The sequence below is a fragment of the Diadema setosum genome, chromosome 12, assembly GCF_964275005.1.
Source record: "Diadema setosum chromosome 12, eeDiaSeto1, whole genome shotgun sequence".
Classification (NCBI taxonomy): Eukaryota; Metazoa; Echinodermata; class Echinoidea; order Diadematoida; family Diadematidae; genus Diadema; species Diadema setosum.
Window position 1 is genome coordinate 35,176,924 of NC_092696.1, and position 19,617 is coordinate 35,196,540.

The following is a 19,617-nucleotide window of genomic DNA, read 5'->3' on the forward strand; positions in this document are numbered from 1 at the left end:
CGGCGTTTACGCGAAAATGATATAGCGGTGGGGCCGATTTCCACAGCATAGCATCTTTCGTCCTCCCTTTCTTCTCGGAAGGACTCCCTAATGTCCCTCGACTAATTTAACGGCCAATTTAACCATAAATACTAACCCTACCTAACCCTAAACCCTAACCCTAACCCTAGGACCTACCCTTGCTTGCTAACGCACGGGTGCACACGCACTGCGGTGGGGCCTATTTCACGATTTTGCCCTATGGATAATACAAGATAAATAACTTTAGCAAATGTCAATAGAATTAATAATATTCTACATATAACAGCAATGATTGATAATTTGAACGAAGTGGCGTGGCTGGTCGCAGGCATCTGGGCATTCTTCTACAAAAGAGTTCTACTCAAAGATATAGTAGAGAGTAGAGGAAAATATAGGAAGGCGCATGATAATGGAAAAACAAAATGGCTTCTCTACATGACAATACAAAAGAGAGCTAGTAAGTACAAACTCGGTACACCTGAAAGTGAAACATTCATTTCCAAAGGTAATGGTATTTTTATTATCTTATTAAAAAGATTTAAAAATTACAGTCATACCGGTAGCTTTTCTTCGATTAAGGGGATTATTTTGAAGAGTGAGATTTTAAAGTACTGTACGAGCTGAAATTTTCGCGTACAGATATTTTCGCGAATTGCTACTTTGAGGACATTTTCGCGTGTTGTTAATTTCGCGGTTTCGAGGGTCGAACTGAACTTAGTTATTTGCGCGTTGTTATTTTCGCGTGTTGTTATTTTCGTGGTTCAATGGCGATTCGCGAAATTCGCGAAAATAAAACCACCGCGAAAATTTCAGCTTGTACAGTAATAAGGATTATTTCAATTTCATGGAGGTAAAACTTTGGCAACAACATGAGCTAAAGACAATCAAAGAGTTTAGACGCTTGATAAACAACTTCAAAGACAGCGTGTCTCGGTCAAAGACGCACATTGATCACCTGAGACACGACACGCTGTCTTTGGAGTTGTCGTTTATCAAGCGTCTTTGAGTGGTCTCAGGTGATGTGCGTAATGTACAGGATTAGCTTGCACTTTCCTGTCTTTTCACTACACATGCGTCTTCGGTTCTACTAGTACATTGTACATTCTAGTCACTATTTATTGGGAGCCATACTCAAGGGCTGAAAGACATCGAGAGGCATTGTAAATTTGATGAGTCAACTGTACAACTGAGGAACAGTGTACAATGTAGCTCAACTGTTACTGACATTATGTGCTGAGACTCCTCGTGTTGTTATTAAAATGCATTGATGCATTTGTGGTGTGCTTTACTGCTGAGTATGTAGTACAGATGTACAGTGTAATCCATAAATGATCTGCTAAACTGTGCATGCTACACACCTGTATAATAGATGAAGTCGTAGCCCCTTCAATATCTTTTACTCTGTGTAGTTTTAATTGTCCATTGGTTGTTTAGTTACAGGTAGGTCTCAATTAATTCTTAATTCAAGGAAATACATCCCAAACTCCCGGGCACTTGTATTGTAATTTACAAGTACAGAAAAGGAAAAAAGGAATATTAAAGGTCCTGTCTATTGTGTATAATGTAGTAAAGTGACTGTTGCAGCGGACTGTTAAAATTCTTTTTGATTTTGACGCAGGTGCCCAGTATTTACATTGATATCTTCTGGAGGCTGTACGTGATGAGAAGATTGTAAGAAAGACTCCACCTCAAACTCTGATCTTGTGAACTCTCCCGACCTACCCCCCCCCCCCCCCCCAACGATGGCTGCGTTTGCAGAGCAATTTATGGCTGAGGTAACGGCTGATCTGGATGATGATCTGAAGTCGCTTAGCGACAAAATTGACAAGATTACCACAGGTAAGCTAGCAATGGAGTAAGACTGCTACTGTTGAGGTTATGATTTGATAGTATTAAGATTTTTCATTCAGGTTTTTCTTCTTCCAGTGCTGTGCAGAACCTCTTTGGAGTGTACTCGCAGAATGAGGCTGCAACATTGATGATCTAAAGCCTTTGCACATACTGTAATCTTTATTGACCTTACGGTGTATTCATTTTCTATCTCTCTCTTTTAGCTGACCAAACGTGTAGTCTTGTGTGCATACATGTATCTCTAGCAATGACAAAGTGCTGATTACTTAGACCCCGTTTACAGTGCAGAAGTCCCCGCCCGGCGACACACCTCTGCAGGACAAAACCACCTTAAACTTTACTAGTTTTCAACGTTGAGTGCGTTAATATCCTGAATAGCGAAATAGTACGGGCAGAGGGGCTGGAAGCCAGACTAAATTTGGTACCGCATTTGGCCCAGTTTGCGTTTACAGTGAGAAAAGGCCAGGCTCAGCCGCGGCCAAGCTGCGGCCAAGACTACCTCCAGAGCTTGGCCAAATGCGCAGCCGATTTTGGTACCCCATTTGGCCTTTTGCGTGTTCACAGTGAAATAAAGGCCGGGCTCGGCCATGGCCGAGCCCGGCCTTTTCACTCACTGTAAACGGGGTCTTTAGTAGTATATGTGTGAGCTTATAGATAAAGACATGTGTGTGCTCATATCTATGGATTCCCAAGTATGATTTTGCATCTTCTTCTGTGATGTACCTTTAAAGAGCATGATCTACATTAGAGAAATGATGTAATACAAGTAGTGTAATTGATCAGTACCATCCTGCAGTTCTTTTAACAAGACAAGTGGGCATTTTGAGCAGTGTTAAGCCAGGTTTTTTTTGGTTTGTTTGTTTGTTTGTTTGTTTTTTTGTTTGCAATCCCATAGCTTTCCATTTATCCATCTTTCTTCATATATATAGATCGTAAATATCTTATATTTTATCCCTCTCTGTATCTACCTCCTCTTTCAGATGTTGCCCCAAAGAGTGAGCAGCTTCTCCAGGACTGTAGAAACTACCTTCAGGAGATGAAGTCACTTGAGGCTGGCATCCAGGATCTCCTCAGAGCTGATGAAGACCAGTAAGCAGTAGGGAATTTATTGAGACCCGAGTCATGTTAACCCGTTGAAAGACTAGTCCCGAGTATAACCAAGCAGGTGTCTATGGGAAATGCGTGTTGTAGCAAAATCAGCCCGTCCCCAACGGGCTAACCCTAACCAGGCCAGGCTTTTTTGGCTGTTTTGCAGCTGGGGGGAGGGCTGATTCAACCCCCACCCCCCATACATTATCTGTCACAAACTGCAGAAGTAAATTTTTTATATTTTACATTAATGAATATGTGTGAAATTATAAATTCGCGGGGTATAATGGTCGTGGAAAATGCCGAGGTTGGGGGGGTGTTGATTTACTCTTGAAGTCCCTCGAGGCTGGCATCCAGGATCTCCTTAGAGCTGATAAAGACCTGTAAGCAATAGGGGATAAATGACTTGTCACGCCATACCCCTAGGTACCGTCGTAACCCGGGGGTATGGTGTTGTGTAGTGCCATCTCATGTCCATTATCATACAGTTGTACAGTGTTGTCGTGGTGACTATTTTCTCATCAGCGCCGGCATAAATCGGCGTGGCAGTAACAATCACAAGGCAGATTTTCCTTTCATGTCAATTTTTAGGCAGCGAAGAGTACAACAGAGCATCTGAATGAGAAAAAAAGGGTATTATTTGCATGCATTAAATTGGTACAGTGCTGAAAAAAAAAAAAAAAATCAACAAAATGGCAAATTTTCATTTGGTACCCCAGGGTACCAAATATTGCATCATATTGAGACCAATGTCATGTTTTTAAAAGCAAGCAATCTGCTTGGGTCCACTGAGAATCCCTACAATGAGGTGTTAGGACTGTTGAACAAAGTCCTTGTACAAGGAAACCTTGTTTTATTCATGTGCTTGGGACCACTGAAAAAGCCTAGTTATGAAATGAAACCACCCTATGTTGAGCTGTTTGGAACAACTGTAAACTGTTGGTGCAGAGAAAGCAACCTCATCATAACACGCAGCTTGGGACCAGTGAAAAATCCTCGTTATAAATATTCAAGAGAATCACCCATAGTGAGCTGTTTAGGACCATATAGAAATCCACTTGCAGGGAAAATCTGTTGTATTGAGCTGCTTTGAGCCTCTGTAAAGCCAGGGTTACACCAAAGCCAAATTCTCCCGAATAAATTTGGACCGATTCTGCCCGAATATGACCTGAATCGGATGGATTCGATGGATTCGGAACCTATTCGTCTCTGATTTGGGGAGCTCCTCGAGTCAGAGACGAATAGGTTCCGAATATGTCCCGAATCAGAGCAGAATCGCCAATCTGGCTATATTCGCGAGGCTATTCGGATCATTCTGGCCACTCATTCGACCTCTTCGGCTGCTATTCGGCCGTATTCTGGCCTATTTGGCTCACTTGCCTGTATTCTGGTCTGTATTCGGGTAACTATTCGGATGAAATGCGGGCAGATATTCGGGGCATTCTGGGCAGATTCGGCTCTATTCGTGATATTCGGGTTTATTTGGCTAGATGATTCGGGCCGTTACTCCCATAATAATACGAATAGGCCCGAATCTGCTCAGAATGCCCCGAATGCCTCCCCAAATCCAACCAAATTCCATCCGAATACATCCCGAATATGGCCGGAATGAAATTTGTCAGGGCACATTCGGGAGTAGTTTTGAGGGTATTCGGCTGGTTTTGAACATTTCAAAACGAGCCGAATCCCTCCATGAATGTTCCAGAATCCTTCCCAAATTTTCGCCCATTAGGGGAAGGAGAACGAAATGCTCCCGAATCCATCGGAATATGTGTATTCGGGTGGATTTGCAGCTGATTCGGCTCCAGTGTAACCGAGGCTTAAAATCCTCATTGTAAAGGGAAAACTTGTTCTATGAACGGCTCCCAATGTTGAATATAATAGTGGCTTTAAGGTGAACTTGTCCTTTAAACTTTCTCAGTAGAAAGAGGAAAGAGCAGGAGGCTGCAGAGCAGGAGGCACGAGACGAGGAGAACCTCTTCAAATCGGAGATCACACCGGATAACTGGAAGTCCATCCACACCCTGTATGAGGAGATGGGTGAGCTGGAGCTGAGCTCGGAAGACAGCGGCAACGAGGGAGATGGGGATGAGGACGAGGAGGAGGAGGAGGAGGAGGAGGATGAAATCATCTTCCTGGGCAAGACAACAGACCCTTCTAGCCGAAAGCGGACCGCGGTGCAGGCGAGGCTGACCCCGCCCAGTGCCGCTAGTCAGCAGCAAGCAGGTATGGTTGACATCTGAAACATTTCATTGTGCATTAGAAGGGCGGTATAGTTTTGGTTGAGATGAGACTTCAGGGCACCATTTCAGGAAAGTCGTTTATAGCCCTGACAAGCTGTTCTTCTCTGACAGTTTTAGTAAAATCCTTGGCTTTGATTGACTGAGAAGGCCTGGTAACTGACTGTTACTATGGTGATTGTCAGAGACTGATAGCTTGTCTTCGTGAAATGGTGCCCTGGTTTACAACTTGTTGTGTGAGATAATGAGCAACCTGTAAAAAGGAGCATGCAATTCTAAGAGGAATTCAAACTTTATTCTATGAAAATTGATTTTGAAATGGCTGAGATATCCAAAAACAGAGAGGTCCTGATAGAAGCTAAGTCCTACCTTCTATCAGACAAAACAGAACTAGTATTCCTAGGATGAGTATAAGGGGCCCAAAGGCAAGTAGTGTTTAAGCTGTTGTTCACGTACAGATACTGTAAAAGTGGACATTTTCGCGGTGTTAAAATTTTTGCACATTTCGTGCAACCAGAAACTAGTGCGAAAATAAAAGCATGTTAATATTTTTGCTTGCCATATGTTCCTGTGCGTGATGTCTTGATTCCGCGAAATTATAAACACGCGAAACTAGTCGCGCGAAAATATCCACTTTTACAGTATATTTTTTTCAATATAAACCGGATAGTAGACATTTCCATGAGATGTTATTTCGAGAATTGATACCAAGGCTGATTGAGAGTCTAGTCATGAAATTCATGAAAATATAAAAACCATTTAAAATCCAGCGCATATGGGCATATGATAGCAGTGAATATAGTGGGACTAAAAGGAGCAGACCATGGAATAGTGTGTGTCATGATTGCTGATATTGTGAAGTTGCTGTTCTTCTGAGCTGGCTCCTTGTTGAACAAAATATTTCTTCATAAAGCACCAAAGATTATTTATACCCACCTTTTTATAACCCGGGGTACAGCCCTTACAGTCTGTATACGCCATATATTTTGCGAGTCTAAATTTTCACGAATTGAGACTTTCCAGCGATTTCGCGAGTGGTTAAATTCCCAATCGTGGAGCACTGTACTGAGTGGAGAAATGTATACGTGAGCGTCACATTCATATCAGAATCAGAGTCGATAAACTTCATTATATGCAGATTTTTAAATGCTCTGGTTTGTCTTCAGGTGTTCCGCCAAAGCAAGGGAATTCACAGAAGGTGACTGTGCCAATAATTATAAATCAACCGAGAGTGCCTGCACCGGCGACACAAAGAGCACAGGAGCCGAAGACGGTACAAGCTACACTGATAAACATGGTGCGTCATCCCTCCCAACCAAACACAGTGACAACTGTGCTATCAGTTCCCATGGCCCCAGGAACGGCTGCACCTACCCGTCCAATATCCCAGCAGCAAGGTGTTAGGATCATCACCCAGACGGTAACGCCGCAGGGAGCTAGGGTTTCAGCCCCAGTCATGTTACAGCAGCAGCAAGCGGGGCAACGGAATCCGCACTTGGTGCCCCTACTTCACTCCGGGGTACCCGTGAACATGGGCGCGGCTTCGCAGCAGGCGTCGCAGCCCAGACAACCTCTCTTGGCACCGAAGCCGCCCCCTAAAAAGGGTGCGTCATCAGAAGTGGTGGAAATCATCGACGACGACGATGACATCGTGATGCTCGGCAGCACACCCGCAACGTCGGTGGCCAAGAAGAGCACCGCAAAGCCACAGCTGTCTTCCAAGTCCGCTGGAAACGAGAGAATTGTCCGCGTCACTCCTCCAGAGATTCACCCATCCGCCATGGAGGGGGAGGACCTCTTTGCCGATGACGATGCAACGTAAGACTTTGCCATCATCTCTTCTATGTCTCATTTTTTGAACTCATTTGACAAATTCACACATACTGCACACTGCATGTTTGGTAGGGCCATTGACATCTCTCCAACTCAGAAAGGTGCCATAGTTTTTGGATGGTCCATCTACTGCTCTATTCATACCCAAACATGTCATTTAAAGAATTTGATTTAAGACAAGACTAATTGGCAGATCCTCTCGATTCATTGCCCTGGTATGCTTCATGAAGTGAACACATGCCAATTAAAATCTGGGCTAAATTTCTAAAGGTTGCAGGTCACTGACATACAATTGTATTTAAAATCTAGAAGAAAATTAACTCTTTTACAACCCATTACACATGCCTTCAAGTCGGAATGTCCATTTGCATGGTTTAAAAAAAAAAGAAAAAGGGATATCAATACCTTGAGAATCATTTCAGTGAAATGATTAGGTAGTCAAAGCTCACTAGACTATGGCTAGATATATTATCTTCTACCCATAAACTCAAGAAGGGCGTTTCTTTTTTATCGCAGTCTGGGAGGAAGAATAGAAATGAAGACACAATTATCAATGTGATGTGACAAGAGTGAAAGATAGTTGTTGCAGTCAAAGATCTTCATGCTAAATTAAGTTAAATGAGATTGAATCAAATTAAATTCTACTCTCAGTGTTCGTCAAGAACAGAAAAGAAAATAAAGCTAGAAACAAAAGAGGAGGCCAGATGCTAACTTCGAAGCTAGAGGCCCACGTGACCAAAAACAACCAATCAAATGGACTAAACCTTGATGAGTTTATACAAAAAAAGGATGATGATATTACATGACTTTCAAGATTTAAACCTGCACAGAATTCTAACAGCAAGGTTACTTCTACTCTTTGTAAGAAAGAAGAAAAGTCCAAGGAAACGGTTCCATCTATTCAATCATTCAAACATTAAAAATCTGTCCATCCCTACCAGTGGGCATCATTATGCATACCTGTTTTATATGTAGGTGTCTATTTGTTTATTTATTTTCATAATTTTTTTTTTGTTAATTTATTCATTCATTCATGCATTCATTTCTTAATTTTACTAAGTAATTTATTTATGTATTTATTCATTCATTCATGTATTTATGTATTCATTAATTTGTTTCTTTGCTTTTATTTATTTATTTACTCATTCATGCATGTATTGATTCATTCATGATTTTAGGTATTTTATTCATTAATGTGCCTAGTTTGTTTGTTAGTAAGTAAGTTAGTTAGTTAGTTAATTTTTACTTGAAGTCAGAATGTTTCTTCAGGATTTCCTCTTCACCCTTTACTTTGTCTCACTGTTGTTCCTTACCTCTGCAGCCTGCCAGAGCTTGTCACCGGCACCAAGCTTCTAGCCAAGGGGGAGGAGAACTTCTGGTTTCCTGGTACACTCATCGGACCCACAATACATCACAAGGGAATGGTGAGGGAGATTTGTGAGGTTGGATTCGGCATTCCCAAGATATCAACTGATTTGATCTCTTACAACTTATTACCTCCGCCAAGGGATGAGGCTATGTTTTCATTACCGTTGGTTTGTCTGTGTGCAAAAACACTCAAAAAGTTGGGAAGGGATTTGGATGAACCTTGCAGGAAAGGTTGAGAATGACACAAGGAACAGATGATTAAATTTTGGTAGTGATCCGGAATTTTTTATGGATTTTATGAAGGATTTTCGATATTTTGGCAGGTAGGGTCAATGAACTTGGGAATTCAAGCTGTATGTTTTTGAGGTTTTCATACACGAACTGAAGTGCGTGCTCTAGTTTTTGCTCAGGTGAGGTGCACCGGGCAGCTGAGGGCTGACGATGTAACAAAAGGCTTCTAGGTAATCAGGCAATTTTCAGCATGCGTACGTATGGGTAGAAATCACTGATCTCTATTGAAGAACAAGATCAGTGGTGAAAATGAGCTACTTGACGGAGGTCTGCGCTCTCAGAGTGCTTCTCTAGTTGACACAGTGCACTACATTGACATAAATAAGCACCAAATTAATCAGTGTTTTAGTGGTAGCCATGAAAAAAGAAATTATGGGTGTACATACTCAGGCAGGATTCAAACCTACCACCTCCTGAGCATTGGATAGGCGTCTTATTAAATGTATATAATATACATGTCTTTAATAAATATGAATTTATACATTCGAAAATTCTAGCAACAAATATATGTACAACTTCATCACTGATCTCAATCATGTAAAGTACACACGCGCAGCCAAAGAATCTCAATCAGAGTCAACCGTCGATGTACACATTCGCTGACTCGTGGTTAATGAGTGCTATTTGTGGTTTTCAAATGTACCCCTGTGGGCAGCTAATGAAGACCGATTCAATCAAACCATTCATGCTTCCTCACACTACGGGGTCTATATTAAAGGGACTGTACAGTATTTGTTGAGGTGGGGATTCAAGTGAGATAATGAGAAATCTTTTATGGAATATGAAAGAGCGTGTAATTTTAAAAAGGATTCAACATTTGTTTCATGAAAATTGGTTTTCAAATGGCTGAGATATCCAAAAAAGTGATAATAATAAAAGGCAACAGGCCACGCCTTTTATTAGGATCTCTTTGCTTCACCTTGTTTTTGGATATTGCAGCCATTTAAAAACCGATTTTCATCAAATAAACTTTTGATGCCCATTAGAATTGCATGCTCTTTGACATCTCATAGAGTGGTTTCTGAATATCGCGCAGAACGTTAAAAGCTAAATTCTCACCTGGACCAGAACTGTACAGTCCCTTTAACCTGTTCCTCCCGCAATTATCTGAGAGCCATCAATGGCGTAAAACGAGATTCTTTTTGCAGGCCCATGCAGAACGGACAGGTTGGTAATCAGCCTGTACGAAAGCAGTCAAGTGGTACATTATATCCCCTTTCCACAGTCAACTATGGTACATGTGCCAGTGAACAATGGTAATATCGATCAGGTGCGAGGTATGAATAGAGCATGCACTGATGAGCTCAAAAACTCTTTTGTTCTACACAAAGTAGGCACCTGAATGGGGTCAGCGAAAGCAAATTTCTACTGAGCTCAGCCGTGATTGCTACGTCTTCATACGAATTTTACATCAAAATAAGTACTCACTACGTTGTACATTGGAAAAAGTGCAAAATGAGGTAACTGCAATACGCACCACAGTTTTCGTACAGGAAGAAAACTGATATTGATAGAAGGAACACTGATCTTTATATCAAAACCATTTTACTTTGCTAAATAAAACAAATAAATATGATTTTAGGCCACGAATGCAGGCACTTGTCTACATTTTGGAAAAGGAACAGACTAAGTTGTTTAACTCTCAGTTGACTCTTGCTTGCTCTGTGTGGAATGCAAATTAAAACTGGCTTATATCCCTATTTCTGGGTTCTTTGCAGAAAAAGTACAAGGTCATGTTTGTGCAGGGCCGCAAGCGGCTACTGTCCAGCAAGTTTCTAGCCTGCATCTCGCCTTCCAAGCCGGGAGACTTGGCTGTTGGAATCCGAGTGGTCGGTAAGGACGAATCCTCCTACATGTACTCCTCCTCTTTCTACTCCTCCTCTTTCTCCTCCTCTTCCTCGTCCTAACTCTTGGCTCTTGTATTTCTTGAAAGTTTGATGGACAAGTTTGCATGCTCCATTATGCCTTGGCTGCTTTGCTTGTACGTTATTGCATAATGATTTGAAAATTATGACTGCATTTACCTGACCTTTTATATGTGTGTGGTTTTTGTTTTTTTGGCCAGCATTGTATGTGAATTATCTTCATTCTAGAGTTCTTGTTTCACCTCTTTTGTCCAATATCCATCTTTATTTTATTGTGCTCAGAATTTTTGCTATGATGGGGGAAAAAACAAAGGAAAAACATAGATCATGTGATATGTATATTTTTTTAGTCAGATACATTCATGATTTATTTTCATTTTTGTTGTTTTTGTCATTAGCAAATAATATGGGCAATTTTAGAAGGAGTCAAGAAGTCATAAATCATGGAGTTAGGAATATAGTGGGTGCTGTGGTGGTGTCTGACGTAAAGAAGATTGCTTTAAGGTGGGACGAGGGTAATGGTTAAAGAATCTGTACTCTCAAAACGTCAATGGACTGACGAAATCTTGACACTGTTATCGCTGCAGCTTCATACGTGGTTGAAGATGGATCCAAGACTAAGGGGATGTATGCAGGAATCATTGCTGAGGTCCCCATGAAGACAAACAGGGGAAGGTATGCCTGTGTTCTTAAGTCTGGTCTCTTATTTCCTCTCTCTGTTTTCTCTTCGATAGGCGTTTTCACATCAGCCCGATAAAAATCCAAGCTCGAGATATTTTTCGCGATCGCAAATTAGCACGCTATTTCATTTCCTATTCACATTAGCCCGAACGTTATATAGCGCGCTAGTTCGCATTAATTATCCTGCTATTTCGGAAATTTCCCGAGTTGGACTCAAGAAATTTTCTCGATCAATTAGCGTGCTAATTTGTATTCACATTATCAAATAGGGTGCTATTTCAGAAAAAGTCAGAAAATAGCGTGCTATTTCGAAACATCGGGCTGATGTGAAAACGCCTAGTCATGCTTTTGTGTCTGTGTTATTGTCTGTTTGTCTATAGTGTCAAAAGGCAATGGTCAGTAGACAAGTGAAAATGCTTAAATTTCCAAATACTTGCTTTCAAACAATTTATCTGTCAATCCAAGTGAAACCAAGTTCAAGGAAAGTAAACGCTCAACGCATTTGTGACAAACATGTCATTTTAATTTTTTGCCAATTATGTGAAACAGTCTTCTCGAATTGTCAGGACAATGTACTCCAGACTTTTTGGAGAAGCGTGCGATGTGGCGGAGGCATACTAGTCCCGATAGCGACATTTCTAGTTTATATTTTGTTTCTTTTTGTGTCAACCATCTACGGGTAGGTTACTTGCAGAGAGAATGCTTATCGTTCATGGTATCATTGTGTTGGAAGCTTAATGTTTTCTCATTGTTGAGTTTTGGCAAAGTCTGGAAGAACCAAAAAGTCATGTATACATATATGTAGGACAGTGCTGGGTTCTGTGGTGTCTGTGGTGTGAAGGAGAGTCACTAAATGTGATACTGTTATGTCTTTAAAAGAATTTTTACTCTCAAAATAAGCTCCATGTCGTAATTATTCTCTGTTTTGGGTGTATAAAGCAGCGCTGCAGCACTGGAATGAAAATGTTTTTTATGGAGCTTTTAAGAAAATATTTTATCTCAGGTCTTTTGTTGAAAGCAGGAATGTACACCTTAAATAATGAATGATAGAGTGACTTTTAGTGATAGATTGATAAACTGATGAATGGGAAGATGAGTTTCTAGAGAAATAGACAGATTGGTGGATCAGTGGATTAAAAGATTGATATACCGGTATCGATAGATAAATAAATTGATAGATACATCTATCAGTACAAAATTGATAAAGGGTGATTGTGTCTAGATGGATACCCAGGTATATGATTACAGTATTCGCCATAATATATTTTTTGGGTTTTTATTTTTATTGATATTTCCAGTCAGGTGTTGTTTGCTTTTATAAACACAACAGCACGAAAAGATATTTGACTGTGATCCCGACTGGTGTGACATGCACTTGTAAAATTCTCCATCCATTGCCGCACTCCATTATCGTGAATTCAACCTCTCGCGAGCAGTGCTGATTCTTGAAATATTAGACTCCTTATCAAAATCTATGGCATGTACAGTACATCGTTAGGAATTAAACTATACTGTCTGACTCTAATGCTGTTCTGTGATTTTTTATGCAGGTACCTTGTCTTCTTTGATGATGGCTATGCGCAGTACTTGTCGTGTGACCAAATACATATCGTTTATCATTCCAGTAAGTATCTGATTCTTCTCTGATATCCCCACAATATTTTCTTGTTTTCATTCCTCCATATGACTTCACAAACACCAGGTACTGTGCACTCCCATTATCACAAAGTCCTTGGGACTGGTGGTTTTCTACTGCTGTATGGAAATTTCATTATGGCCGAACAGTTTAGTGTATAAATGTAATATTATATAGATACCAATTTTGGGATCTGAATCTAATCTTAATAGTTGTAGCAAGAATTTTGTTACAACCGTGTTTGTTGTACATATGATTGATTGGTAATAATGCCAATCGACTGTGATGCAAGTTTTGTTGATGTGAAAAGAATCAAACTGATGCAATTTCTTTGTAAGCTGATCACCTTGTTTAAGAAAACAGAAGTCACTAGCAAGTTTCATAGCATCAAGGGGAGGGGGGATGTGATCGTAGCTGAGATGTTACGCCTTTCTGATTCTCCAGGAGTCTCCCTGAACTATTTGAATGAGTCTTCTATCTTGTTGAAAAAAAAAAAAATCACAACAAAACAAAAACAGAAGGTTAGCAAATTTCATATTACGATTAAAGGGTGGGGGGTAATGGCTAATTTGGTTATTTTTAGAAGAGCCGCCAAATTTTCCTGATTCTGTTGAAGTTTCTTGAAAGTATTAAAATAACATCTCTTCATACAACTCTACTCCATATGAAGAAATTGGAATCTCTTTGTATCCCAACAAGAGAATTTATAAAAACCTCCCTATTTGAGGAATTATGTCTACCCATTGAAATATGCCATGTATCACGCACGTGTCTTCCTGAATGGCTTTCATGGTGCTTCCATGATTTTGATTGGTGAATGTTACCAACCGTATAAATAAAGAGTGACAAGCATGTGCTGAATTTGCTTCATGTAGGTGACGAGGTACAAGTTGTATATAATTTGCATTTCATGAGAACTTGAAGTGCATTCAGCTCCTGTGATGGCTGTTATCAGACCCTTCCATTTGCCTAAATCAAATACCTGGTAGAAAATGCTGATAATCAGACGAAGCTCTTACAAGGTTGAAAGTCATGTCCAAAGGCATAGTGCAAATTACATACACTGCTTTGCTGCTATGATGGGCAAGCCTTTGGGGGAAAACATTGTTGTCGAGAACACTTGGCTCGTTTCACTTTATTTTCATATGTCAGTGATTCTATGTGAAATTTTGATACACTAAAAAAAGAATAACCCGTTGTACTACATGACATTGTATTTATTTTTAGTTTTCAAATTTAGTCAGAGGATCCATTTTGATTGTCTGTTATTCTAATGTATGTATTTGTTTTTCAATTTGTTTATTCATATTTGTACACCAGGTGCGTGTGTATGGGCCGACGTGGACCAGTTCTCAAGGGACTTCATTCGAGAGTATCTTGACCGGTATCCAGAAAGACCAATGGTCAACCTGAAGACCGGTCAGATCGTCACCACGGAGTGGAATGGAAAATGGTGAGTGGCCATTGTCAATGGGGAAGGGGAGTTGTAGGAAGGGGGGTCATTGCTGCTTTAAAAAGACTAGAAAAGCATTCTGAGAGCACAAACCTCTGTCAAGCAGCTATTTCCACCAATGATCTTGCCATTCCACAGAGATCAGTGATTTCTTCTCATACATGCATGCTGAATATTGCCTGATTTCCCAATATAGAAACCTTTTGTTACTTCGACTCCCGGCTGTGCGGCGTGCCTAGCCCTAGCAGAAACTAGAGCATGCACTTTAGTGCGCGTACGAAAATCTTAAAACTGTGCAGCCTGAAGTCCCAAGTTCATTGACCCTAACTGCCAAAATATTGAAAATCCTTCATAAAATCCACAAAGATTCCTGTATCACTACCAAAACTTAATCATGTGTTTCTTGTGTCGTTCTCAACCTTTCGCTGCAAGTTTCATCCAAATCCATTCACTACTTTTTGAGTTATTTTGCACACGGACAAACAAACAAACAGTATTAACATGAAAAATAACCTCCTCCTTTGGTGGAGGTAATTTAAACTGAAGAAGTCAATATTAGTGGAGAAAGATCAAGGTCATAGGTCAGGGTAATGTTTATATTAATAGTGAAAGGTCAGGGTCGTATTTCACTGCAGGTGGGGGGGGGGGGGGTAGAATAATATTCCACCACCAACCCTAGCTAGGAATGTCAAGGGGCTACCAGTGGTCTCATGTTGCATCTTGTATAAAGTCCAATGATATTGTTATTGGGTTTAAAGGTGTACAGTCCCGGTAGTGTAGAGGGCGCTGTTGATGATACTGCCGATCACCGTTAGCATTGATACGAAGATTGCCGAAGTTGAGCTGTCATCAAGAGTAAAGCGCGTAGGTGTTGCTAAGTAACGTTGCCTTCGTTGTCTTCTCTGCGCATCGCGCAGTCTGTAGTAATGCCAGGGTGCGTGCATGTGTGTTTCTTATTATGACATCACAAAAGAAGTTTGATAAAGCTGTCATCCCCCTCAGCCAAATCATGAGCCGAACTGTGATCGGTCCACTGGACTACAGTGGATCGGACTTCTTCGGACTCCGGTAAGTGAGCCACAGCGTAAGCGCCAAGAGGAGTCGATAGCATTAGGTCTCTATAGGAAACTTGCGCCGTGCGCCTGCGTACGCATTTGACTAAATTACCGGGACCATGCACCTTTAAAGGATTTAAGATATTTCCTTCGTACTGAGGTAATATTTCAGTCTTTGGACAGTCTGGTCAAGATCAGTGAACTTCAACAAATTTCTCACTTAACCTACACCAATCTAACTGCTCCTGTTTTGGTTTGTGACATCTGAGATTGCAAAAGCTATGTAACATGGGTCCAGTATATTTGTGTGCTTGCTGCTACCATGATTTGCAGCTTTCTTTGCAACTCTTGTTAGATTTGTCCTGTGATTTGGCGTGGAAGTTCCAAGATTCTATGATGAGTGAAAGTGATTGGTTGTTAAGTTTTGTGTATGGCATTTGATTGGATTAAGGGAATTTTGAAGATTTCAATGATAGATTAACATTATTATGTGGAATCTCCAGATTTTGGCAGAATTTGTGAAATTACATAAAAGTATTATATTTATGCATTGAAACGATTTGCTAAAGGTGGAATGCACGAGTCCTTGAAGTTCAAGGGAGCCTGGCGAACATGCTGTTTGAGGCCGCAGAGTCTCGCACGGCAGAGACAGAGTGGATATACCGCGGGTCGACCAGGCTGAAACCGCTCCACGAATTACAGGTAGGCGAGCTCCCCCTCTGGTCCTCAGATTGCGCCCCATATAGGCATGAGGAATTGGTCTCCAGTGCAGAAAAACTTTTTGAAGGAGACCAAATACAAAGATTATCGCAGGAAAGAAGAGAGAAAATCTATTGAACAGGAGTTGCCAAGTTTTGAATTAACGTTGAAAACTCACCAATGTTGATCAATTAATGTGGGATTATATTTTCTTTGGTATCTCTGTACAGATTTATGCATGTTATAAATGTATTGTTGTTTGTGGTATCATATTCATAATCACTCACTTCATTTTTATGCCTCCGCCACGAAGTGGTGCCGGAGGCATTATTATGCCTCCGCCACGAAGTGGTGCCGGAGGCATTATGTTTTCGGGTTGTCCGTCCGTCCGTCCGTCCGTCCGTCCGTTCTTCCGTCCGTCCGTCCTTCCGTCCGTCCGTAATGAATTTTGTGGACAAGGTAACTATTGAAACCTGTTGAGGTATCCTAATGAAACTTGGCATGTATGTGTATTAGGGGGTGAAGTTGTGCCTATCAACTTTTGGGTGCACATGCTCAAGGTCAAAGGTCAAAAGGTCAAGGTCAAATACATAAAATTTTACTATTTCCACCATATCTATTGAATGCCTGAAGATATTTTTTTGAAACTTAGTGTATACATGTTTTACCTAATTAAGATTCTCTGGTGAAAGTTTGGGTCATGAGGTCAAAGGTCAAAGGTCAAAAGGTCAGGGTCAAATACATAAAATTTCACTCTTTCCACCATATCTATTGAATGCCTGAAGAGATTTTCTTGAAACTTAGTGTATACATGTATTACCCAATTAAGATTCTCTGGTGACAGTTTGGGTCATGAGGTCAAAGGTCAAAGGTCAAAAGGTCAAGTAAAAGTATTAAAACTTCTTCTTTTTTCTCCGTACCTTGGAAAATTGTTCAAAGTATCTTCATGGAACATAGTATATACATGTACTGACTGGAAGTGATTATCTAGAGAATGTAGGGGTCATGGGGTCAAAGGTCAGGGGTCAAAGGTCAAGTGCAAGACTTCAAAATGTTACTATTACCCTCATATTTATGCAATGCCAGCAGGGTTATTTTTTTACACTTGGTGTATGCGTGTGTAACCTAATAGAAATTCTCTGGAAAGTTTTTTTTTTTCTCTTTTTGCCTCAAAGGTCCAAAGGTCAAAAGGTCAAAGATCAAGTGAAAGTGCTGAACTAACTTTTTCCTCCATATCTCGGAAGTGGCTCAAGTTACCTTGAAACTTAGTACATATTATGCATGTTCTACCTGAAAGTAATTATCTTATGAATTTTAGGGTCAAGGGCCAGATGAAAATGGTAACAATTTACTATTCAATTCAGAAATTGCACTTTTTCTCCACACCTGTACCTTGAAAATTACTCAATGCCTAAATGTAGGAATGGGTCAAAGTCAAGTTAAAGTCCTTAAATCCCTAGATACATGCTCTCCTATTCATCCAATTAAACCTACGTCAAGGAAGGTGAACATTCAACACATTTGTGACAAACTTGTCATTCCAATATTTTACCAATTTTGTGAAAATGTAATCACACAGTGTCCACATGTACTATCTAGACCTATTGGGAAAATCATGCATTATGGCGGAGGCATACCAGTCGCCAAAGCGACATTTCTAGTTTTTTATTATTGCTTGAGCTCCTATTGTAGTATAATCACCATTACTTCCTTTTCTTTGATGTAGTTATTTTAAGTGTAATTACATGTATTTGTATGGTTGGTGTTGATATTGTTACATGATATTTCATTTCATGAATAGAGCATGTCACAATATGTGACCCGCTACAACAAAATGATCCTAAAGTCGGGCGAGGTCGATTATTTGAAAATTGCATGATATAATTCTCTAATCTTTCTGCTTTAAATTGATACATAACACATTTTATAAAAAATAATCGCCTGCGGAGATATCGATGTTTAAGAGAGAGCATGTCGAGACGTCTGGAAAATCACTGTTTCGAGAAAAGCGCCCTAAAAGTCTTCCTTACGATGCAATCGCGATCAAGGGACACGTAAGTCAGTTTTCACCTCAGGACAATAGAAGGTAAGCCCTAGCAACCCCCGAAGAGTTCATTCAAGCACATCAGCGTCGGCGGTCTCCTCACCAACCAATCAGTGACCAGGATGTGAGAAGCGGCTGAGCATAGCGCACCCCGCCCGCACGCACCAGTCGACTGGGCAGTGTGCGAGCTTCACGCTTCGGCAAGCAGCAAGCTGACCAATGAGATCACTCTGGTCGTTGTTAGGGGCGGAACCTATCTGTGGCGCTCAATCCAAATTTTCGAACCAGTTTCTGCTTCGTTGAAACGCCAAAAAACATGGCTCAGAAAAATGCTATTTTTTAATCTTTCCTTTGATCATTTTGCTTCAAAATTTCGACAGATGATAGAAGACATATTAGACTCCAATAATATATCAAAATCAGAAAATCGTAAGTTTTGACCAATTTTAATGCTCTGACTTCAAACTCGATTTTCACGGCTTCGACCGTGCGCGACTTTAGGACCTTTTTGTTGTAGCGGGTCACATACAGTATATATGCAAACATATCCTGCCAGTCATTCAGTTCACAAAAGTTTCATTCCGCAAAAGAGGCCATCGGCTCCATTTGTGAAAATTTCACGCCGTAAAAATATCTCGCTTTACAGTAAATGAAGGGCTTTGCTGTAGAGATACAGGGTTGGCATGTGAACGTGGACGCAGCCACCAACTGAATCAGTATCATAGTTAACTCGTTCCATACTGAATTCTGAAATGCCCATAGACTTAAGACGCAGGCCACCAGTTTCATGTGCAGAACTGGTTAAGATGTTCTCATTATTTTTTTCCTGCTCTCTTGATTCCTGCCTACTCAATAGAAGAGCCTAGCTCTGTCGGTTGGCTCGGGGCCGACGACGGAGCAGCTACGTCAGAACAAGCCTTACGTGGAGATCACTAAGGTCCATTCAGATCACATCTTGCCAGGTATGATGCTTACAAATTTGTGTTACTTCCTCTCTTGTTGTTGCTGTTTTCACAATCTCTACATATCTCTCTCTCTATCTGTCTTCCTGCATGTTATCTAACAAGTTTATCTAGCAAGTTTAATGTCTATGCTGAAATCTTTAGCAGCATTTGGAGTATGACACTGTGCAATTTTTCTATATTTAAAACAAGACCTAATGAAAAGACTGTATCTGCCTAAAAAACAAACACCAAAAAAAAAAAAAAACATAACATGATAAAGTGTTAGCTGACATAGTAAAGAGTGTTAATAGTAAAAAATTCTCTGTTGTCAACCAATCTAGTGTCATGATTTCTTCGATGAGGTTGTACAGCAGTCAATAATTTCTAAATTTTGGTAGTTTGATGCATAGTACTGTTTGTCCCCCAAAAAATTACAACGGTAACCTCTGCAACGATAACTTTAAAAATAGTGAATTAATCCAATTTCAGGGTATGAAACTATAACTCATTGCCCACATCTTACAGAAAACCCCATTCAGTTTGCTTC

The 19,617-nt window shown here is 40.5% G+C and overlaps 1 protein-coding gene across 1 annotated transcript in view; it reads left to right on the plus strand.

Moving 5' to 3' along the window:
* The first annotated feature begins 1,678 nt into the window (after nucleotides 1–1,678).
* The window catches only part of LOC140235683 (histone-lysine N-methyltransferase SETDB1-like), a 42,497-nt gene continuing 24,558 nt past the window's right edge, over nucleotides 1,679–19,617 (plus strand). The window contains exons 1-11 of the mRNA XM_072315703.1: nucleotides 1,679–1,860; nucleotides 2,853–2,961; nucleotides 4,883–5,187; nucleotides 6,368–7,019; nucleotides 8,356–8,458; nucleotides 10,412–10,526; nucleotides 11,146–11,233; nucleotides 12,790–12,863; nucleotides 14,196–14,328; nucleotides 15,953–16,085; nucleotides 18,983–19,088. Coding sequence (XP_072171804.1) covers nucleotides 1,764–1,860; nucleotides 2,853–2,961; nucleotides 4,883–5,187; nucleotides 6,368–7,019; nucleotides 8,356–8,458; nucleotides 10,412–10,526; nucleotides 11,146–11,233; nucleotides 12,790–12,863; nucleotides 14,196–14,328; nucleotides 15,953–16,085; nucleotides 18,983–19,088 — 1,915 coding nt within the window. The 5' untranslated portion in view covers nucleotides 1,679–1,763. The remainder of the gene's footprint in view (nucleotides 1,861–2,852; nucleotides 2,962–4,882; nucleotides 5,188–6,367; nucleotides 7,020–8,355; nucleotides 8,459–10,411; nucleotides 10,527–11,145; nucleotides 11,234–12,789; nucleotides 12,864–14,195; nucleotides 14,329–15,952; nucleotides 16,086–18,982; nucleotides 19,089–19,617) is intronic.